Below are 25,107 nucleotides of genomic sequence, written 5' to 3'. Positions count from 1 at the left end.
TAGGTTGAAGCTTGTTCGCTTTAATTTTTTGGTTTTCAGTAATTAAAAGTATATGAATGGACGCTTTGCTTTTAGCCTTGGCTAAATCTATATATTAGTCACACTAGGAATGGCAAGCTTTCAAGAATTACGGTCTTCAACCTGAACTGAGATAAGTCTTCGAAAATGTGTCGACAGTTATTTCCATCGACAACCACCGTTTCTTTGACGACGGCACAACCTTAATATACAGACTGTTCGACCAGGGAAGAGGTTGAATTGTCTCAAAAATCACAATATAATTTCCCATAACTATTTCGTCTTTGGCGCATCATAACTCTCAAAAGAAGGAGACATGAGGGTATGAGTTAAAAAACCACGATGTTTGTATGCTGTCTCTGCGTATTTCAAACCCACTTGAACTGGACTTTCCCCCTCTATTTACACCGAGAAAAGCGGCTAGTTTTTCCAGTTCAGCCAGCACTAAAAACAGAAAGCGCACTTCGACTGACAATTGACAATTGGATACTCCTCATCCATTAAAAACTAGATGATAATTCAGGCAAGATCATCAACCAGCCTAAAAAATAGTTGACAATCGAAGAGAAAATTATAGTTTGTGAAATATGCAACGGGTAACTTCACTGTAAAAACTTTGCAGCAAACATCTATAACTTTGGTGAAATAACGATAACGTCGATGATCATTGAGTGTCCAAGCCGAAAACAATTTAGCTTTATTTACAATCCACTGTACAGCCGTTTTGATTTGGGATGAAATCAAATATTGGAGTATTTGAAAGCTTGATGTCATCAATATGTAAGACACCTAATAAAGGAAATAAAGAATAGAGATTAACTTGCAGAATAATGAATAGTTGCCGCAAGTTGCTGGCGAGGCAAATTTCCCTTTCGTAAACGGTTGCTGCCATTTTTAAGACACTTCGAAATTTTCTGCCTGTTATTGAGAGTATTTCTATTAAAAAGAAAGAACATCACAACCAAGGGTCGTCGTGTCTTAATTTCGTGTCCTAATCTCTCTCCCCTACCACTACACGACACAACCTTAATATCCACATTGTTTGAACAATGAAGAGGTTGGATTGTCTCAAAAATCACAAAATAATTTCCCATAACCATTTCGAAACTTTTTGCCTGTTATTGAGAGTGTTTCTATTACAAAGAAAGAACATCGCAACCAAGGATCGAACCCGGACCTTTCGTGTCCTAATCTCTTTCTCCCCTACCACTACACGACCACACCCACCAAAATTCCGAAAAAAAACTTTTAAGTTTTTTCGGCAACGTACATAAACTTGCAAACTGTCTTTCTTAACTGACAAATCAATAACGGGTAACCCTAGCCCTTTCCATAACTTTTAACGTAAATTCAACTTGAGCGCCAACGTCGTTCTTTTAATCCAGGGAATATATTACATCTATCACGACTGACGGCTTGGTTACCAATGGTGGCATCGACCGTTCACGTTGACTAAAAATGGGCATTTACACCGTGTACCGGAAACAGATGATGTAAAACAAAAGAACAAAAACCACGAAACTATACCAAGCAGATTTTTACGTGACCAGAAAACAAAGAATTACTTTTGTTTCACGTCATTTGTGTTTGCTACGCGAAGTTTTGACCCAAGAAATGAAATATGCGCTGGCGAGTCATTAGGTATAAGCGACAGTCCTGTTTTCTTGTCGTGAATCACCGCACGTCAGCTCAGACATGATTTTTTAAAAAAATAATCATTTCGTTATCAAACGAGGAATCATTCAAGAATAGAGACGCAAACCCAAACTTTCTTTCCTCAGAACCTAACTGAGTGGTCTTTTTCGTAGAAACTTAGGCTATGTTAACACGATGCGGCCTATTACCGGATCAGTATAAACACGTGTCTGATATGTTTATTCTCCACTTTAGAGATCGGCGCGGCGCTCGCTCCGTTACAGAAATCGCGCCTAAATCATCGTTCTAATATGTGAACAGAAGCCCAATCCAGTATGGTTTTCTGAGCATAGGGAACAATGATTATTAATGCACCCTAGCAAGAGACTATAAAGGGGACAGAGAGGGCATCCCCCATATACAACCTATTCCATAGGTAATTCGTCTCGAGTTATTTTTAACACCACAGATCTAAGGTGGATTAGACAACAGCCAATCACATAGCGCAAATGTGTTCCGCGTGGATGACCCACGCTGAGAGCCACGCGTCCTTCACGAAATGACGCAGAACAAAATGGGGGAAGACGCGGAGAGCGATTTTGCTATTCCTTTTGTCGACGAAAACGACTACAGCGAGATTTCTGCGAAAGCTGTGTCAGCGAAACCGAAATTAAAAAAGAATCGCCCTTCCTCTCTTGTATAGAGCAAACAGTAGAGCAGGGAAATCCTTAACACACTGAATATTCTCTCAGGATCATTTATAATTTACAGTTTGAAGAGAGCAATTTCTGGTTTGATGTTTATTTTTTTCAGTCTTTATAGCGATTATTCCTACCCATGCACTTACTTTGTCAATTGTAGGCGAACCCTCCTAAAGCTGAATTTCAAGGGACCATATTCAAGCTCAGAAAGAGAAATAAAATTTCGTTGTTGCTTATTCACGTCCTCCATAAAACGCGAAATTAGGCATTTTCACGTCGTAGTCGTGCAAAAACGGGAAAGAAATGAACAAAAAAGTGTGTTGCACGTGCGAAGTTGTTGTTTTGCTAATTAAACCTATTGTTTTTTTGACGTTCTAGTTGTCGTCCGCGTCGTTGGATCTTAAATTCCCTAAATTGTACAAACGACCGGTTTCAATAGACCGGCGAGATTTCTCATTTTATTAAAGCACTGAGGTTACGACAACTTCGAGTTAAACTGATTTCACGGGTTGTCAAAGAGTCCAGCGATTCCTTTTTCCCAGGTGAGCGCCGACTCATTTCGCTTCAATATTCAGGACTGCTCTCGATCTTTTTACGCTTTCATTGCCTCTCGCCCGACATGTTTTGCACGGCGTTTGTTCGTGCGAAACCTCCACGAAACATCCACGCCTCGCGCGAGGTAACTTTATCCCGATTCTAAGAATAACTCGAGACGAATTACCTATGGAATAGGGTGTATATGGGGGATGCCCTCTCTGTCCCCTTTATAGTCTCTTGACCCTAGTTATAAATATTGACTAATGTATACTTACCATCATCCATACTACTCAAATAATGTGACCTGGGATTTGCAGAAGCTCCAGATGCACTATCAATAGACTGAGAATTGTCTGAAAGGTTCATATTGTACTGCACATCTCGTAACTGTGCTTGTGTACCATACTCATACTGCCGCGTGGTGTCTTTAACATACTCTGTACAGTGGTTCCTAGGGTGGACGGAATTTGAAACCAAACATTCCCCTCTAACTTTTCCTACTACAGTCGGAGACATTACGCTTCCTATTGGTTCGCGTGTGTTTGATAATGTTTTTTTTCTTGATTGTTTATCAGTGGGTGTTTTTATTGTTTTTAAAACTGGACTTGGACTTGGTAATGACGATACATGGCACGATCTGGTACTAGAATCAACCGTATTTCGACTTCGTCTTCTTGCCTTAATAAGGCTTTTTATCTGAATGCCTGAAACCTCATCCTTGAAGTCCCATTCATCCGAAGAATCGTAATCAACAGGTTGATGATGTTCTCTGGTAAGTTCTTCCATCTGTTAGAAATCATTAAAAGCAAAACATGAGAAAATCTACGGACACCTGTAAATTACGCTATTTCGCGCCACTGTATCAAAAACGCTTCTCACACATTTAAATATTTTGGCTAACTTTAGGCGTAGCAGATCACCATGTCTTATGTCATGCTGAGGGATCTCGCTGTTCCTGCCGAAGTTTTGAAAGAGACGAAACTAATCGATGACATCAGTGACATCACTGAGTAATCAATAAGTAATCGATGGGTAGTCAGTTGATTATTGCCATTGATTATATCCGATATTCAAGTAATCGATGAATAATCGATAGGCCACAAAACTCTCAGTCATCGATTCATTAGTCATTGATTAGTTATCGAATAATACAATAATATCGCGGGTACGCAAACCACACCAAACTGAAAACCAGCAGAACGAATAACATTAGGGCTAGAAGGGTAATAAATTGTTTTAGCTACTGTAGTTATGGTCAATGCCGTTGCTTATGACGGAAATCTTCCTAAGCCGAAGCAGCAATTCTTTGCTAAAAACAGCCACCGCATACGCTCTTCTCACGTATGGTAATATGCCCGTCTAACCTCGTTTACGGGTAAAAATTCTTTTGAAATTCAAATACGAAAACGTCGTCTGATTAGCATTTCAAAGGACTTTTTACTCAAAAACGAGGTTAGACGGGCATATTACCATACGTGAGAAGAGCGTATGGGATTTCCAACCATCTTGATTATTCCTGTGCTTACTAGAATGCCTCAAGTTACTGCCAAAGAGAGAGGACGTTACCGATTCACGATGTAAAGTTAGGTTATTACTGTTGTCCGGGTTTTGTTAAGAAACGTTTAAATGCTTGAATCGAAATGAGATACATTTGTGGGTATTACCACTCGTTAATATTTTTCCCAGATCAAATTTACTCAGCTAGTTTCTATAAATCTGCATAAATCGAAACAACTAACTTAGAACAGGGGTCTTTTTTGCATGAGCATGCGCGACCGCTGAACAAGCGATGTGCATGGGGCGGCTCACCACAGGGTTTGCCTTCATCAAAATGGCGCGTCTCAAAGCTATCATAGCGATTATTTTGCTCGTTGGTCTTGGCGAATGTGCTCGTGATTTAACAAAATGTGTAGTTTGCAAAAAAAACTCTAACATGGTCTTAACAAAAGCGAAGTAGACAAGCTTTAACATACACGAGCTACTATCAAATTTCATCTCCCCACTTGACCTGGACAACAGCGCGCGTATATGTAGTGCCTGGAGGATTGCGCTGACCTCATCAAAGTCTAAACAAAGTGCAGAAACAGTTTGTTGATGCAAGTAAACACTTTCAATTTTCTTTGTTTTGAAATCGGAAAGGAAGAGAAATATTAGAAAAAAAACAAAGCAAATTTCAGCGAGTGGGTTCGGAGTGCGCGAAAGCCGATGTTCAGTTCAGCAGTGAATTAATATATGTTCTACAATTTTCCCAGCACTTTAAAGCTACAAAATTAAGAGCACACGAGACGTAGATTAGTCACCTGGTGAGATGTTGGTGGTAGTCACTCTGTATGTCTCGAACAATAAAAAAAATGAATATCAATGAGACACAGTCAAAACTGCATTCAATAGGACCGAAATTAAAGTCCAATCTTGTGACCGATTTGATGAAACATACGGTTAGGTTTCCCAAGAAGTACAGTAAACATGTGATGCCGACCAAAAGTTAAAAATCATTAGAACATTTAAGTTCTGGCTAAAAGCAAATTCCTGCAAAAGATGCGTTACAATGTTAGTCCACGCAAAAACAAGAAGTTCTACAATTTTCCTATAAACAAACTTTGTATCACTAAAATACTTATGGCAAAAACTTTCTATTCCAACTGAAAACGGCGTGGTAGTCGCCCGCTGATCGTTATTAATCCACTCCCGAAATATGGCTAAATCAGCTATTAACAAATAATTGTCAGAAATCCTCTACGGCATCGAGAAACTGATTTACATCCGATTTATAGACAAACATTAAATAAAGAACATTTTGCTCAGTAGCTACGCATCAGCAATGCATTCTATGCCAAACTTTGCGGTTCTTAAAGGGGAATCAAGACACGAGTCGAGCGCCAAACAACAACAAGCAGCCATGTTCGTGTCAGACATCCTTGAGAAACTTGCTCTTTCACCTCGTTCAGCGCATCAGTCTCCACTTTAAATCAACAGATCTTTACTTATTTTGTACAACGAAGTTCTTTCCTAAGTTCCTGCTACCATTTCAATCTCAAGCAAGCGTTCAAAGTGAACAATTTGGTTCCTATGACTATGCAGCACGGTCGCTGTCACTGGTCGCGTGCTCTTTGTTAGTGCTCTTTGACAAGTCAGCGGTCGCGCATGCTCATGCAAAAAAGACCCCTGTTCTAACTTAGACGCTGTAATATTTTACCCGGTAGGCACTCTTCGGTGGCTGTTTCTCAACAAAGACACACACTCTAATAGCCAACAGAGTAAGACAGATAACTCCACCTTCTGAAATTTCGTTTTTGATATGTCAGTTACTGTCCAATAAATAATTTTGATTTGCCGTTCTGTTTTCGTCCTGGCCTATATACATTGGTTTTCTACAGGCAAATTCAATTCCTATTTAGTTATTATTATCGTCAAGAACCATTAAAGTAAACTTTTATCACCGGAAATAAGTTAAGAAAAAAAATTGCTAGAAATTGTATGAGATCTGTAGTCAATGACTAATCCATGGATAACAAGAATCGCCGAAAGGCGATTTTTAACTGGGCTGCAAAGGGGCTATTTTTTCTGAGGGGAGGGGGCGGCTATACACACTCAGGCTACCATAAAACCTTGTCGGCAACCATTGCATGCAACAGAATCTCATGTGAGACTGAAACATAAACTCATTCAGAACATTGTACCCTTTTGAAAGACTTTCGCAACCAAAAAAAAAGAGTACCATTTTTAAGTGGGGGCTGTATAATAACTTTTTTAAAAATTACACCATTATGAATAAAAATAAACAAGTTAGCCATTAATTCTAAACAGGAAACAATTTGCATTATTTCCACGCACCACTCCCCCAATCCCTCTGTGCCCCAAAATATAGCGTGACAGTATAACGTGACTAATTTGACGTAACCGGAAATTCCAAAAATTGTTGTCCTTCTACGAGCATAAAATGCGACAGACTGAGTTGATTTACACTAGACAGAAATATTGTATTGTATGAAAACCAGAAGTATACTAAAACAAACAGTTAACTGCCCATTGATCCCGCCCGATCCAGGGGCCTCACTGACTGCACGGAGACTTTACTGCGATTTTCACAAACATGCGAGCTCTAAAGTTAAAAAGCCACCTTCACAATTGTGTTTATCGCTGCCGTCAATCATAATTACGATCACAAGCAACGAACCTTGAAACAGAGAAACACACAAAACGGATCGAAATCACAAACCATGACCTTTTGACCCCGTGAAGTAAAGTTTTGTTTCCTAAGAGGTCCGTTAAGATGATTGACAGCAGCGAAAAACGCAATCGTCCGTTGGGTTCTGAACTTCAGAATTCGCATGTTTGTGAAAAGTGCGATCCTAATTTGCCAGGCGCGGATCCACACCGGCTTCCAGCGTTTTACGGAAATCGGTCAGATTTTTCATAATAAATATATTTTCAACAAAAATTAAATAAAACACTTTCCAAATTGAACTCTGGCCAATATCCCGTCCAAATGACTCGGAAACCGATGCAGGAAAGAGGACTTAAAGGAGTTAAAAATCCAAAAACTCCCCTTGGGGAGCCTGCCACTGGACCCTCTAGGAGCTTGCGCCTTCGGCGCTCGTTTAGGAAATCACTCAGTATTTATCCTAGTCTCCTTCGCAGCCGTTATTAGGGTCATCACTCGTCACGCAACGCTCCTCCCCACTAACTAGTTAGTGGGGAGGAGCGTTGCGTGACGAGTGACGACCCTAATAACGGCTGCGAAGGAGACTATATTTATCCTAGATCCGCGCCTGTTTGCGGTCCACAGTCTACATGAAAACGCACTATTTCTTCCACAAGATGAAAAGTATTCAGTTTTAAGATTTTACTCACGGTATTTTTCTCTAACTTAAAGGAATAAAATCCTTTGCATTTTGAGACCTAAAAAAGTTTAAAGATTTCTCGCTCGCATGTTGCGTTCACCAGCACGCACTTCAAACAATGTAAATAGATGAAACGATCGATAACATATTTTTTACCTGATACCGATGTGAGTTAAAAATTCGCTCCAGTTCTGTTTGTCTCACCCAAGACTAACTTTTCTTCATGGAAGATAACTATGCCGCTTTATAACTCGTCCGAGGTTTTTGTGCCAGCTAAACAATATGGAAACACTATTCACAGTGACTCCTTGGATATTAAAAAGACTGAACGTGACGCACTATTATGCCTTTGTTTACTTCTGATCACATCTTCAAGCGAAGTCTCTCTTTTCAAGCGATTCATCTCAATGCACAATAATTGACCCTTATATTAGTTAAAATCCTATGGTTCATTTATATGAATGCTGTTTTTGCCCTCACATTGACTGCGTTCGTTCGTATTCAAAACACCTTTACGAAAATAAAGGTCGTATAAGTCATGTGTGTTATGTTTCGAGATTAATGGATTATACGCGTTTTTAAGTTTCCATTTTGCGGTGACTTCAGTTTACATCTCCATAAAATGGTAAAAGAAATATCAAGAAATATCACGAGAGCTGAAAATTTTCAAAGGCATGTTTCTGAAACTCGCTAATGCTGACATCGATATAGCATGCTTGCTGAATGGGCGAAAACACAGAATTGTGATCACAAGATCTTGTACAAATTTAATGACAAAAGCTTAACAAGATACAGATACAAACAAAAGCAAACCACCCTGAAACCTCGACGTGGGCTACACTTGTATGCTCTACTCAGTCACCAAACCTTGTCAGTAATAGCTCCTATTTTCCTCAAGTCGCTCTCTGTGAAGCTCCCGGATAGGATGTCCCGGAGAAGCTTTAAACTTGTGTGCGAAATTCTCAGAGTTCCTATTTTTGTCCGTGTCTTCTTTATCCTCAGTATCCGAAATTTAGATCTCCAAAGTGGCGTGTGTTGCATTAAATAGAAGAAAATATTTAAAGGAAAAGCCAGTCTCGCAACATGGCAAAGTTGTCACGTCCCTCGCTTATTGACGTGCGTCACATCAGGATTCATCTGCCATTCATCGGCAACTGAGTTGTTCGCTTCACTGACTATGACGGCTTACAATCAAGTCTTCAGCCACAGTGCCGTCAACTGGTGAAATACTTTGCTCATAAATTGTGCTTCTTAATTGCTCATGTACTACATCGATCGATAGTTCACGAAGCAGCCACGGTTCTTTTAGTGTGAACCTACCGTGAACGGCGTGTCGGTTTGAATGCAACGCGAGCATTTCCTTGAGTTTCCCAGCGCCAACATCATCTAACCGACTTAAACTCGAACAATAAAAAAATTATACAGTTACTCCCATGGTCGAATCGCTTCGAACAACGCAAATAGCCTTCTTCAGGTTCGCAACGCCTTGTGGGTTTTTCAGGGGGAGTGCAGACAAGGTACAAAAAGTATCCGTGCAAGGGTTCATGCAAGAGAAAATCCTATGAAACCATTTGTGAGAACATCGTTTCTACGTACCAGACCCTCGTGTTTTCCCTCCCCCGGATGACCACTTTTTGACACCGACGACCGAAAACCCATTTTATGACTGGGCTTGCCGGGCAGCCCAGTAATCATTAGATAATCAATGAGTCATTGAACACATCAATGAGTAATCGATGTCATCGATGAGTAATCGATAAGCCACAAAATTTTTGGCGATCGATTAGTCATCGATTACCACTGATTATAATCAATAATCAATGACTAATCACTGATCGATTACTCATTCATATTATTCATCATCGATTAGTTACGTCTGGAAATAGAGAGAAGTCGTTACGTCACGTTGCCAAGGTAGCAAAATTTCTGGATGACTACAAAACTGAAAACGTCACTTAAAAAGTGATTTCGCACTGTTTCAAACTTCATCGATTTTATTCAGTTTCATTTAATTTGTAAAGTATTGGCGACATTTCAGGGGTTGAATCCGAAAGAATCCGAAAGGACGGCATCAAAGTTTACAAAAGGAGAAGAAAATTTTTATGCTGTGTTCACCTGTGCTCCATCAAGCTGGCGTGTGAAATTAGGAAGTTTCACGTCGCAGCCGTGCAAAGTTGTTGTTTTGCTAATCTAAACCTGTTGCTTTTCGACATCGTCGCTGCTTAAGCTCCCTACTGTTGTGATCCAAAAATTTTGCTACCATGGTAACGTGACGTCACACTTCTCCTCTCTATAGCTGCCATTTATTTTAATCTCTGCAGGACTTTTAATCCAGTAGTCAAATCAGGCGACTGAAACATAGCCTTAGCTTTCCCTTCCATTATACAAGCTGCATGACGGTTTGATTTATTTAAAATTATCCCTTGAGGTCTAAGTATAAGCTGTAGACAAGAAAACGTTGTACCACATTCAACACTGACATTATCATGCTAGCCATACTAAACCATAACAAAAAAAGTTAAATATCGGTAACCCAAAAGAAAAAATACTGCCAGCGGTTTCTTTGAATTACTTTGTGTTTTGATTGTGCAGAGCTTATGGCCCCTACATCTAGTACCAGCAACTTAACTTAACCGCACTTACACGTCACAAAATTTAGACAGTGGTGCCCAAATGGCCGGTTGGTTGAGTACATAAAAAATGTCACGAGCCAAAATCTGAAGAAACTTTTTTGCTTATAACATCATTCAAAATATTTCTTCATTTCTAATTGGCTCAAATCCCTCGGCTAATTCTTCAAAACCAGCTACTTATTTCAATACGCTTGCGATACTCGATAAAATGATATCAGTAACATAACAACCCAAATAGCCTAAATTTATGCTAATTACCATTTATATAAGCACCTGTTTAGGCTAACAGGTTCTTATTTTCGGGTTTTTACTGTTAACACCACCTTGAATCCTGGATTTGCCGAGCAAAAAGGCAAATGAAGACGGGAACTTTACATCCATGAAGCCAAGCATGTTTTAGCTTGTTTTGAAAGTGTTAATCATTTTGAATAAACAATAAAACAATCACTGAATTCGGATTTCGTATCTGCTTAATTTTCCAGATTACACGAAAGCTGAATTCCAAACTTTATTATTATCGTTTGTCTTATTTATATCCATTCTGAAAAGCTTCCAAACAGACAATGAAAAATGTTTCCATGAACCACATTTACAAATATAATTTTACTGTTTTATGTTTACCTGTTTTATATATCTTAATCTGCGCCGCCGTTAACAATGAATAGGCCATTTTACAGTTATGGATGGAAGCGAGGCTGAGCGTGACCTTGTTTTAATACAAACCTTCCTGCTTTATTATGTAAATCAAGTTATACTTATGCTTACTATTATTTTTCAAGAACAATTTCCATAACAAAGCAAAGAAGGTTTGTATCAAAACAAGGTCACCCTCACCCTATTTTTTCCTTACCGACACATCCTGCACATTTTTTATATGTTCACCACAATTCAATGGTTGGTGCCGTGACACTGTAGTTTGCTTTCTCGAGGCCTAATGGAGATAAGAGACGCTACCGTCAACGCAGCATTTCGCAAGTATTTCCGCACAGCAATAAAGCTAACAACAAGATCATTAGGTTATCTTTTCAAGCTTTCAGAGGGAAGGTAGCGAAGAACCTTATGAACAAACGCTCATTCTCATTTACTTCCAGAAATTCTGAAAACATAGGTAGTTTTAATTGTGCATATTTAGAACGTCAAAACATCCTTCCAAATTATCAGAACTAAAGTCTCCTGAATGACAAGCTGAAATTCAGCTAGAATACTAAATGATCAAAGGTAAAGAAACATCCTTTTCCACTAACTTTGTTAACAGTGCTCGCAGCAATGCCCGATTCATCAGTGAACTCCCATTCATCGACACTCCTTCCGATCTGTTTTCGTTCCACCTATATGTATTTTAAAAGGTGAAAAAAAGGTAAGGAGTCCTTATTTTACGTCATTTGCTCGAAATACCCATCTGACTAACAAATGTGACCGACGGTGCGCTCGTTTTACCCCCTCCCCCCTCTCGCGGGGTATTTAAAGCTACACGGAAAGGAAAGAAGTTGAAAAAAGGATTTAAGGAATCAACTCGCGAACTCCCGCACAGAAGACCGCACACTAACCAACTGTGCTAATATTTCCTCCTGTTAGGATTAGCACAAATATACAAGTAACGTGAAATGGGCACATGGTATAAACCTTATTCTGTTTATCTATATTAATCCATGGTCATTCTTCTATTTATCTAAGGCAGCGTTCGCCGTGCTCGGTACCCAAGTACGTACAAGGTCGAGACCTTGTTTTCGGGCACATGCCACAATAGTGGGAACCGGGTCCTTGTGTGCACCCTGTTTAATTTTATTAGTATAGGGGCAGTCCATTGCTTTGTACTCGTTGCTAAGGTCATGTTTCGAAATGGCGTCTGACAGGGTGAATTGACTATGTGCACATATCGGGTACTCAAGGTGTCAACAGAACACCATTTTGTACCAGTACCAGGCACTGATTCCCGGGCACCAAGGGGAAAGAAAGAAAGCAAAAGCACCATAAGTGCATAGATCACAAAAACCCGGTACTTTCAATAGCAAGCGAATCTACATCAATATGGATAGCTGTTCAAGAAACTCCAACGTAACGGCGCACTGACAAAACTAGTTGTTCCAAACGAAACGAACAAAACAAAAAACGAGCAAACAAACACCACCAAGAGGAAAGACCTCACACTGCAGGACTCCCAACACTGCGTGGTTTTAAACAAAGATGGACTAAACTGCGCAACAGACGAAACTAAACTCTGGTTAAGTCCTTGTTTTGGGACCCCACCGGTGTACAGGTGTACGCGCCATGATTGACCAGTTAAAAAAGCCATTGTCAATTTGCCAATCAGGATGAAAGGAAATTCGAAACGGACTTCCGGTAATTCGTTGAGTACGCCGGGGGCCCAAAACAAGGATCTTGGCGCTGCTTCACCGAGGTTAAATTACGTCTGCGAGGCAGGCTAAAATAGTTTTCAGGGATGGAAGCTACCATAGAAACTAAACAAGTCTGAAATCCCTCCCAACACTTATGCTGAAAACATTCGACAAAATACATAACACCCTCAGTACAGTAGAAAATAACGGATTATTATTACCTGGACTTGGTAGTTGTTTTTATTTCTTTTTTTCTTTTTATCCAACACCGCGGCGGCTTGTACATTACTCCTACAAAATCTTGGACACTTTTCCAAAAAACTATCCATTTCTGCAAAAGTACACAACCAAATTATATAAACCAAAAAAACTACATAGAAATCCCGAATTTTCGAACCTCCGAGGGAAATGAAAATTTGTTTAAAAAATCAGGAATTCGAAAAATCGAAGGTGACATCAAATCACACCTGTTTTACCACGGTGTTGTGCTATAAGAAACAAAAAGGCAGAACAGCAGACAACAACAGTGAGAGTTAAATGAAGAGTTTATGGAATTAAACTTTCAAAGAACAGCTTAGCTTAAATCATTTTCATATTTAGCTCGATTTATTGTTTTTATACTTTTTTGTGTTACCCTCACTAAATAAAGTGTGTTTACTTACTTTGTTGATTATATTCCGTTAAACAGTGACGATTAAAGCCAATCTATCTCGACAAGTTTTAAAGTCAAAACTCTACCCCTGAGTCCGAGTCCTTCAACCAAGTCACATGATATAACCACGTGATATCATGGCGTTACACGTAACCCAAATCTAAACTTCTGAAACACGTTTAACACTCTTGCATTTCACTCTTGCATCTACTACCTTTATTCATGAACAAAACTTACATGTGCTGTAACTTAAAAGATTTAACCCAACTTAGCCATACAAAAAACAGTACTGTAATTGATAAACAATATGCGTTAATTTTTCCGGGACTTCAGACTACATCTTCTTCCATTTATAAGTCCACGGTAAAAAAAAAACATTGTAGCATTAGTTAATTTATTTAAAATAACGGGTGGTTAGCTCTTGTTGAAAGCTTATACAGGGGTGCATGTAGCTAAAACCGGTTCTTGTTGGTTACTGAAAGGAAGCCGAATATCGAGAGGTTCCAAAAATGAAGGGGTTTCGAAAAATTGGGGGTAAAATTACAGACCAAAGCAAATCTAACGGAAACAACTTTTGATTCGAAAAATCCTGAGTTCCAAAAAATCAATTATTCGAAAAACAGGGATTCCATTGTACTTGGAATGAAGAAAGAGACCCTTGACCCATTCACTCCTAGCAATTTTGGTCCTTGTCTAGCTTTAAAGAGCCGAAACTATCCAAAACGGGAAAGCTGAACTTTGAACATTATTATTATTATAATTATTACCGTTGCTATTACTGCAATCGAATGGAGATCAGGTGACAATGATGTAACTAATGATTTAGTTCTTCATCGAATTTTAGAACATAAGCTACGTGCAAACGGATGCAACTCAACAATGTTGGGAGTTGTTGGCCAGCAATGCTGCGTCCGTTTGCACGGAGCAAAAAGTTTGATTGGTTTCAAACATTGCGCAACAACTCCTAACAACACCCAAAAACATGCAACAGGGAGTGCAAACGGACGCAACATGTAACATCCAACAATGTTGCGTCAGTTTGCACGGGGCTTTATTCGCACTTTCTCTGGAAATGCTCTATTTCCTTGCTACGTATACTTCGGGTACTTGCCTTTCATAATTAAACACAACTAATTGATATAGCACATTAGCAAATCAAAGACTTGCAAAAATGTTAAATACAGTGCTTGGAGCAATTGGGAATGGAAACGTACCTACAAGTATTTCCGAGTTATTGACGGCACGTAATTTCAATTATAATTTACGTGGTGATGCTATTTTAAAATTACTTAAAGTAAATTCAACAAAGTATGGGATCAAGTCATGGAGATACCAGGCTGCCCGACTATGGAATACTATTCCAAATAATTTAAGAAATTTTGATAGTTACCACAGTTTTAAACGTGGACTCAAGGAGCTCGACCTTGCAAGTTTATAGTCCCTTTCGTAATTTAACTAAGTTTTTCTTAGTATTTAAGTATTACATAGTTTCCATAATCTTATTGCAGTTTCCATGTACTACATCATTTTAAACACTTTTATATAGTTGTAAGTTTATTGATCCTTATATTCGCAATTTAACCTAGTTTTCTTAGTATATAAGTTTAACAAGTTTATAATTTTATGCAGTTTTTTCCATACACTGTATCATTTTAAACAATTTTATATAGTTTCCAAGCTTGTTTTTAGTTTGTGACTGACCTGTAAAATAGCTTTATAGCTAGGTGTTAGTCACGTTACTAAAGTATGTGTGTATGTATGTAACTTTTCAAGCTTATACTTAATTTATCGAAAATTCTTAATTATGACAAATGCAAAACCACCGTAATCTTTTCCAAAATCTACAGTACTATTCTTGCCTTCTGTGGTTTACAGTGTTCCTTCACGAAAGATCCTAGAGGATCTGGGTTTTCGCCATGATCTGGCCCTGTTGTCACACAGTATACAGAACATGAGGGACAAGAGTGCGAAGGTTGGCCTGAAGACCAGTGCACATCATCGGGGGTAGATTGAGGAGGGAGATGAGTTCAGGTACAGCAATGTACCATGGGGGTATTTTGAGTATGAAGGGAAAATGAGGCTGGCAGACATACAGGCATGCATTGGGAAGGGGAACCAGGTGTTAGTGATGCTGAGACCACCATTATGGCCTTCGATATCACTTTTAGCTACAACAGGATAAAGTTGAGAATCTTTGGGTCAGATGAAAAGGCCACGCTCTTTTCGGAGTAAGAGTAAAATTTTCTTATCCACCTGTCCCTCGGACAAGCACTATATTAAATTAGGTTGTCCAAAACCCAAGGGTCAGCTAAAGAGTTCATGTCCAAAACGTTTTACCAGGCTCCTTAGCCAAATGGTGCAAGCTCATTAAAAAAAATGAAATATATGAATATTTGACCTTATTTTGTCAAGTAGGAGGTTTGCTTTTATCACTATACAATAAACCTTAATTCCACAGTAATTTCAATTTTCAAATGGACAAGTCATGTCGAAGGTTCACATGTCCAAACTAAATTTCTACCTGTCCCGGACAATCGGACATACAGGTTTTGGTGCCCTGCTTTTGATTGAGGAACTGAAGCAGAAGTTACAGGTGTATATTTACAAGTGCCCAAGGAGCATTCTGTGGATTTGCTGATGCAGAAGAATCCGAAATAAAGAGTTGCAGAGACGCAGCAGCTTACAGAACAGGAAATAAAAGAAAGAACCAGGAAATGGATTGGCCTGCACAAATTGAGGAGACCAGATGGATATGTGACCAAAACAGCCCTTAAATGGAACTCACAGTGGAAGCTTAAGACAAGGAAAGACCCTAACACACTTGAAGGCACACAAGGATGTTGGCCGAAATTGAGAAGAGAGGCCTTACATGGCATGAGGCAAAAGTCACTTCTTAGTCAGAGCATTAGTGGAGAACCTATGTTTCATTAGAAACAAAGAGGACTGATAATAGTGATTCTTTGTCTTCACACCCAGTTCCTTGAATCAACTTGTTTGTAAGGTTAAGTAAGCCTTGCATGAGTCATGTCTTAATTCCTGACACTTTTCTGTAGATATGGGTTCACACTGCTAGAGGTTATGCTTGTACTTGCCTGATCAATTTTAATCGTTCTTCAAAATAATCATTTTAAACAGAATACCTTCTTGGTATGCTGGATGAATGAGAATATGAGATCCTGAAATGTTGCTACTTAAATAGCCCATGCCACCTGCAAGGGTATCTTCAATTAATGAAGAGTCAAAGACAGTTAATTCCTCATTCTGGTATTTCAGTGACTCAAAAACCCTGCAATGGAATGAGATGTTGTTATTACAAACAAGTTATTACAAACCACGCAAGTTGAGAGAGAATGATTTTGGAAAACAAGAAAATCTAATGAAAACTAAAGTTTAGTTTAAAAGTATATAAAAAGAAATCTAAGTTTTCAGGTGGCAATAACTATATAAAGATGAAGAGATCCAAACTTCATGATTTCAATGTGGGGCCATGGCTGCAAATGACCTAGCACAAAAAATCGCAACATTCCTCTATGATGGAGAAAGTATACTACCCACTGTTTAATGCAGATCAGAACTTGGGAGTTTTACATTGCACAATTACGCCATTAACTATGCATTTGCAATGAGTTGAAAAGGTACGTAAATTTCCACTTTTTGAATCTGAAACAGCATAAATTTGACTGTCTCCAAACACTATGATTGCTGCTTAGACCTTTATTGTTTTAACATGCACAGACTTAGCCTTACAGTACAAACCTAAGAAAAGAGGGTACTTTACAGACTTCACAGTTCCACCTACCAAAAAGTATCTTCTGCAGCAGCATTGCTGCTAAACATATAGTCTGCATCATTTACATCATCTTGTTGAATTCCTCCATGCATGACTATATGTGATAAAATCATACCAAGAATTGTTAAAAACCCCAATAATTAAACAAAAACAAAAACCTACACTATGTTTTTCAAAACTACTTCTCTCAGCCCAGGGAGCAGTTAATTACTTTTTCAGGTTGTTACTTTTCGTGTTACTAAAACAAGCAATAAAGCACTGCTTTATTGATAAACTGGTCACCTGTTTCCCAAAAAAGATCAACAGAATTTATGTCTGTCAGATGAGTAGGACAGGTAGTGGGAGGGTGGTTAACTCAGGCACCTATTTCTCAAAAGTCCTGGTAACCTTACAGCCCCCAAGTCAAATTTAATTCTAAAGAATAAAAGCATGGGTCCATGCATATTTTGTTAACTGTTATTGTTATCATATATTATTCAATCATTATTATTCAATTATTCAATCTCAAATATAAACGACAGCTTTCTGGGTCCAAAATTTTTTTATTGGGACTTTCGAGAAACAGGCCCCAAACATTTAGATTGCACTGATATACAATAGAGACGCGAGGAGGTTTTGCATGCACACAATAAAACCATACATTAATTCTCCCCCCCCCCCCAAAAAAAAATGGGTGCATTGTCCTTAAAGACAATAAGAAAATAGTAAATGACAAATTAAACGACACACTGCAGAGGCATTGTAATACCTCTATAAAGCATTGTTTCACTTTGTCATGTAAAATAATTTCTTCACAAGTGTTGCACAATCGAGACCAGGCAGGAAAAGCCCATTGAGATTTACATCACTGGTAAGGTGCGATCAAACATGTAAAGTTTGCATCTTACCGATACAAATCCTACTAAGATAAGAGATATGATAGGCAATATTAAACAAACTATATGTTCTGCTGAAATAACGATCTTTACATACCTAGATTTCATACTGTACACAACGGAAAACACATTCTGTGATGACCTTAGGGCCATATAATACATGGTCTCAATTATAGGTAAGTAAAAGACAAATGGACTCTACAGTCTTTCAAGTCCAAAATAGCCTCTTCCAGATATTCAGGTACTTGAAAGTGGCACAAATGGAGAGCAAAGGGGAAAAAAAACAAAATTTAAGAAAAGAAGAGGGGGAGAGGAGGAAATGCCTCTGAAATTTGTTTTAAAAGGGTAATTCTCCACCATTGTTGGCTTGCAATTTTTTACCTTGAAATTTGTCAATTAAGCAATTGTTGACAGACCGGGCTGTTAAATAAATAATAACCTTTTCTGACAAAAGAACTGGTTCCACTTTCACTATGTTGATTTCCGGTCAGATCAAAGTCTCACGATGGTTCCTTTAGGCCACAGTGCATTTTAGGAATTTTATCTACAAAAATGCTGTTTGCAACAATAAATTGCAGACAGCATTTTTGCATTTTCGCAGCATTTTATTTGTTTGTTGCTGAAATTTTCCAATGCTTAGCTTAGGAAGAGGTGCATTATGCGACTAAGGACCTCAATATTTCAAATTACAGAGCATGTCCTGAGATTGGTTTATTTGTACCTACATGTAATCATAAAACCACATGGTCAATTGCTTGTTAGTCAAGCCCGCTGTTGGTGACACATCGAGCTTTTCCGCAACAGTTTGGTCCACAAATTCTACTGCTTGAAAGCAATGATTACTTTGGAACAAGTGAATACTTTATTGGTTAAAAAAAGAAGAATCTTCATGTCTTGGGCAAAACTTCAATGGGGAGCCTAGCTGGTTGGGTTTTGTAGACTTTCACTGTATACAAATGAGTCTTGAGATGAGCATGCATGTGGTTTATTTTCATGGATGATATAAATAACACACCATGTTCATCATGTTTTTGCTCTTTGGGAATGATGTATTTTCTCTTAAGTGGAGGCCCTTGATTTTCATTTATTAGAAACGTGTACTCAATCAATAGTCCATTTCAAAGTTGCAACTGGAGTTTACCATGTTTTGATACAACCCTTCCTGCCTTATTATGTAAATGATGTCATTCTTACGCTTACTGGTATTTTTTAAACATAATTTCCATAAGAAAAGGTGGTTTGTATCAAAACAAAATCAGCCTCAGTCCCACGTTTGCTCAAAGGCTAGGATGCTAAGCTCAACTGTGAAATGCTCTATTCAAAAACATATCATCCCAAAGAAAACTTGACTGTCGATAAAATAAAATAAAGGAGGACATGAAAAAGTTTAGCAAGGGAATCCTGTTTCGTGTAGAATAAATCCCCCCCCCATAATTTCATATCTAATCTGTAACCAAACTCCACTTACCACTTTTAAGAACGTACTTGTTGAAGCATTTAACAAAAAAAAAATTAAAAGTAACATTATTTGATGTTTCTAGCATCATTATCAAGAATGAAAACCATTAAGTGTCACAAAGAGGTAAGGTACATGTATGACTTCATTAGATGATATTCATGCACACTTGATTGTTATAAAGATTTCCGAATAGAAATGCTTTGCGTGAATCAAGTCTGATTGCACATTTAGTAATGGTTTAGTTCCTGTATAAACATTAAGTAAGCAAGGCACACCCATTTATTAATGCCCTTTTGAGAAATTTTCAAAAAATTGCGTGAAAGTTAGCTTTGATTCTTAACCAATGTTCTTTATTCAAAATGCGCCACCAAATCAACAAATCTGAGCTATGTGTGTTTGATGATGACCTGATGAAGCCAAATGGTAGAACAGCGAGGATATATCTTCCATTGATGATAAAAAAAACAATTATTACTTTACTCTGATCCTCATGATTAACAATTATTCTGCATTCACTGTGTTGCTTTCTCAATGTACACTGTGAATCACCAGCAAACCGGGAGAGTCTGAGTGAGAAAATATCACCAAAAATTTTTCTTATCATGCAAAAGCTGAATTCAGTAATCATTTTAAGTTGGAAACTTCAACATACGCCTGGCCCATCCAAGGCATTGTTGTCCCTAAATGTCAGCTCAGCAGGTTAGGGACCATTCCTGACCGGTAAGGCAAAAAATATGCTCCAGAGGTGTGGGGAGGGAGAGTTGAAGGTTATGCCCCAGCCCTCCCAGGTAAAGTCTCAGGAGCTAAGTTTCCTGAAACATCATGCCCTCACTTTAAAACCTGTTTTAGTCAAATCAGTGTGATAAGCTATCAGCCTAAAAATCAGAGGTTAAAAACTTACAACAACTCTAAAATTACAATTTATTAGACTATTCTGCACAAGTATTGGTGCAACCAATTACTCTATCCACTGGATAGGGATTTATCCAGTGGATAGTACTATTCGCCTTTCAAACAACTCTTAACTGTGGTTAAGGTCAAGGAATAAGAACTACTCTTGGGACAGGTTGCACCGCTACCATCTGATGTTCTGCCCAGTCACACTTTAAATTTATTTTGACTCCAGACAATAACAGTTACATCCGACCTTAGGTTTAATGCAATTTACGAGTTTACAATTTTTTAGAAATTCACATCACATGTGGAACATGTGTATTGAGGTTGGTAGTAACAATGAGGTCACTGATTGTGTTTTTGAGGTACATTTTAACGTTTCCAAGCAACACGCCTTCATGCACTATCATGTTTTATTCACAAAAAACTAACATTGTGTTTATTCATCCTATGTAAGAAACTGTTAACTGTTGATGAATGGCGACAGGTTTCTCATGCAAATTAATGACAGCGAACTGCAAACTAAACAACCAATTTGGACCAGTAGCTTCAAAAAGAGAGCAAACATGAAAGAACATCTGCAGTGCATTTCGCTTTGTGCAAGCTATGTTTTTCGCAAGTGAGTTTCAGTTGAGCTCTTTACTGTTAAAACGTTGGTTTTCCCTTTAACCTATCTTTGCATTCATGTGGCAACTAAAATAATGCAAAATATGCTCTGAAATACACATTAAAAGAATCAAGACATAGGACAATGAAATAAAAAAGAAGAACACAACGGTGAAAGTGTAAGAATACTCCAACAAGATATTCACAGCTGGTCACCCAACCAGTTTCTAACCCCTTTTGGCAGGACTTTACTTTAGTGGCACACAGAGATTGGGACGGTTTGCGAGATGCTTATCGGCTATGTCGGCCATAAGTTTGCCTTCTACCGCCAAAATCCTGCAAAATTTCTTCAAATACATCTTCGAATTCATGATACAGACACTTCCACCAGCTTCAAACAGTGTCTAACAGTAAAAATGTCACAAAAAAGCTATAAATATAATAAACATAATTATTTTCCACTTCTATTTAAAAGTTGGCAGCATGGAGTAGAGGTCTACTGGAGTTGACATTCTGCACAGATGGTCTCAGTTCGGCTCCTGGTGAAGCTGTTTTTTTCCTTCGTATAATTTTCCTCATCTTGTTTTTATTTTTTTCAAACACATTTTTCCCTTTGGCTTGTTTCCCTTAAGACCTTTGAGAGGTGTAAATGACCCAATAAATCTTCAGGTCCAAGCAAGGGTGCTTAATAAATAAGAGGCATTTATTCTTGTAACTGTAAAAAACTCAACAAAACTAATATGTTTTTGGCAAAAATATGAAGAGAGCTTAAAACACCTCGATTTTAAAAGTCTGACCTGGTGTTCTTATTTATTTACAAAATATGCAGAAAAAGGACATATCAGAACGAATAACATTGATTTTCAGTGACCGAATTCGTAGTTAGTAAAGGAGACCAATTATGAAAGTCGGGAAATATCAAAGATGAACACAACGGCACTGCAGTTTATGTTGGAAGCTCCCTGACCAAAATCCTTTGTTTTTTGTTCAAAAATTGGACTGAAAAGTCACTATGTTCCTTAATTGGTCAGTAAGCTCAAAATGATATGAAAGTTGTGCACGGTCAAGTCCAAAACAGCCAACAAAAACATACAACAAAGAAGTCTGTTGGGCTTCATAAGTATTGCACTTTATCAACTGCGCCGAAATTTAGTGCTTTGTTAGAGAGCGTTTGTGCTATGAACACAACAGCTGGTGACAGAAATAATGTAGATTGGGTGATCTAGCCAAGACATCAGTTTGTTAATCTAGGCCACCTAGCCATCCCCATTTCTCCTTCCATTCCCAACAACGATGTCAGAACCCTCGCTCAGGGTTATGTGTTGCCATTCTTATTCTGTCCTTTCCTTGAACTTGACATTGAACAAGATAAAATACCGTAAAATTAACATTATTTTTATGCTTACATCCATGTTATCCCTTTGACAAACTAATTTTGTTTCTGAAAAGTCTATGTATTTTCCTGTAATCCCTGAAAATTCACACGATCTCTGAGATCTTGACTCTAGTCATTCTGCTGTTTTCTACAAAATAATATTTTTGACATCATAGATCACGTTTCATCTCTTACATGTTAAAAATCATGTCTGTTAAATGCAAGAAGCAAATGCAAAAAGACAGAAAAAATACTCAGAGTACATTTATAGTTGTATTATCTGTCTTGTGCTTGGTAGTGTACTTGTAAAAGGATAGCCTGCGGTGCAGGCGTATTTTGGGTGGGCGAAACCTTGTTCGTAATCGTAATATTGTTGTAGCCGCCATCTTTGATTTTATGACAGTGAAAGATTGGGGAGAGTAGAAATAGTAACCTTTACGGTAGGTGCGAGGGCGAAAGAAGGAAAGGGGGGAAGGGAAGGGCAGAAAAAAATACGCCTGTCCGATATCATTGTTCTTTTGGGAAACTCCGTACGCTGGCAAACGGAGCTCCTGATTGGTGTGGCATAGGGAAGTAGATTGATGCCTGTCAATTAACTGTAAGTCTATATTGTTTATTCCGTTTTCCGTCAGTCTTTTGGAATTGGAGTGGCTGTGAATGTCGCGTGTATTATGCAATGAGAAAGTCAAAGCTATTTCTACACTGGTCATCAGGACAAGATTTGCTCACAGTACTAAAACCTATACCACTTTTACCTCATGCCAAAATGCTGCTTGTTCCAATGTTTTTTTGTTTTTTGTGTTTCTGGCGAGTAGACTATGCTCTAGAGGGTTCCATGTTTTGACTGAGCAAATGTGATTTTAGCCCCTTGTTTCACACTGAGAGGTAATGACACGCTTATTGATTTTCTGCGGTTTTTGAATTTCTGGCCTTCATGATTTGCCCTCTGATGCAAGAGCGTTTTCTTTGACCTCTTTTGAAGCGTAAAGCTCTTTTTGTCACTAAATAAGGCTGTTAGATTATTTATTTTTGTCCAAAGTGCCTCAGGATCTGAATAACTAAGCGATTTTCTTTCTAGTCCGAGAATGTGATGTTTTCCTGCAATGTTGTATCACATTGGGCCAAGCTCGTTAGTTTTTTAAATTGTTTGCAGGATGTTTAATTCTCACGGATAGCGATTTACAGAGATTGGCTGTGGAGAATTGCATTGTGACTCATTCAAGATAAAAACAATGATAAACTCCAGCTTGTTTTTCTTAAGACAATGCAAGTCTTTGGACTGGAACGACTGTTTGGTTGTTTTGTTATTGTTGGCTACTCATCTTCGGAAGAGCAGTCACGCGCGTCTAATTAGGGGGTGTTTCTCATTTTCACAGTGTTTTCGGGCAGGCATTTTCTATTCTCTCTCCCCGCCCCCTCCCCGCTCCCTTTGACTCGCCCCATCTCCGCCTCTCTTTGGGAAGTTTCAACATGGTGCTTCCGTGAGCATATTGCCCACTCAAAGAAAACGCCTGCACTGCAGGCTAGTAAAAGGAATGTTTAATTTACGCACTATTAGAATAACTGAGAATTTAGTATTGCTTTTTAGTATTGTAGTGAAATAATTGATCCTTTAAATGATTGACAAGCACATTTGTACATATTTTGAAATTAGTCATGATGTCTTGACAATATGTCATCATTAACAATTGCATTGTTTCTTTGCCTCCATATATGGAAAATTGTTCCCTTGGGAGTTTACAGATGGACACATGCCCAGGGGAGGAAACTTCCATGTTTGGCTCACTCAGGATGTGCCGCTCTGCCAGGTATAGGTAATGGGATCTTCAAACTTAAAAAAATATTCAAATTCACTATTTAACGTTTTAAAGGGACAGGTTCGCAGTTAAGCGCATGCTCATTAATTAATTACTTTTTTCCAATCTATTATTAATTCTATCAGTTAATAATCCCACTCACATGTATCTCAGCGATCTCAGAGTGTATTTCAAAGTAGAAGTGTATTTCAGAGTAACTTGAAGTAGGATGGAGGCGTACTAAAATCGCAGAAAAAATTAGAGGGATTATGCCAACACTACCATGTTGAATATATTGTTTGACCTGAAGGTTTTATTCCATGGATGATTAATTTACAGCTATTTGCAAATATTCAAGTTGATCAAGTACAAGTGACTGCCAGGGGAGTGTGCAGATTGGGTTTTTGACAACATTATGACACGATCATTTTGCTTGCATAGATGATACAGCATGTTCTAGCAGAAAAACAGCATTTTGATAAATGAGCATGCACTGAACCATGAACCTGTCCCTTTCATGAAACAGGGTTGCAATTTTAATACATTTTGCCTTAAACAGGGTCAGAATCATAGGGTTTCAGCAGCACAGCCCCAACCAAACTTCCTTTAATCTTCTCCTTGGGAAAACTGGCTTCAACGTTTTTTTATCTGGGTTAAAGACAGCTTTGGGTGGAAGTGTCCCAACTATTTTGGTCTGAAACCATAGTATTTTGGAGTAATAGACCTCTTCACAGTTTTCAATGCCATCTTGATGAGTAGGCAAACAGGTGAGAAATTACAGTGTTTGTATGAGAATCTAACATGGAATAATTTCCATAAAATGGCTTTTCTGAAAAAAATCTCAACTGTAAACTAAAGCGGATCATGTTTACTGTAGGTAGTGTCGACCGATCTATCGGTCGATATAGCGGTCCATAGTCGGTCGACACTCAGTGGATATAGCGGTCAATAGTCGG

The 25,107-nt window shown here is 38.4% G+C and overlaps 1 protein-coding gene across 1 annotated transcript in view; it reads right to left on the bottom strand.

Moving 5' to 3' along the window:
• The window catches only part of LOC140936855 (uncharacterized), a 27,708-nt gene continuing 2,601 nt past the window's right edge, over positions 1–25,107 (bottom strand). The window contains exons 2-8 of the mRNA XM_073386361.1: positions 17,156–17,240; positions 16,497–16,642; positions 12,926–13,035; positions 11,613–11,696; positions 11,219–11,299; positions 3,167–3,677; positions 1–807 (exon numbers count right to left, since the gene is read on the bottom strand). Of these exons, the coding sequence (XP_073242462.1) occupies positions 716–807; positions 3,167–3,677; positions 11,219–11,299; positions 11,613–11,696; positions 12,926–13,035; positions 16,497–16,642; positions 17,156–17,240 (1,109 nt within the window). The 3' untranslated portion in view covers positions 1–715. The remainder of the gene's footprint in view (positions 808–3,166; positions 3,678–11,218; positions 11,300–11,612; positions 11,697–12,925; positions 13,036–16,496; positions 16,643–17,155; positions 17,241–25,107) is intronic.

Source organism: Porites lutea, chromosome 5, assembly GCF_958299795.1.
Source record: "Porites lutea chromosome 5, jaPorLute2.1, whole genome shotgun sequence".
Classification (NCBI taxonomy): domain Eukaryota; kingdom Metazoa; phylum Cnidaria; class Anthozoa; order Scleractinia; family Poritidae; genus Porites; species Porites lutea.
This window is presented reverse-complemented; position numbering and strand designations above follow the sequence as displayed.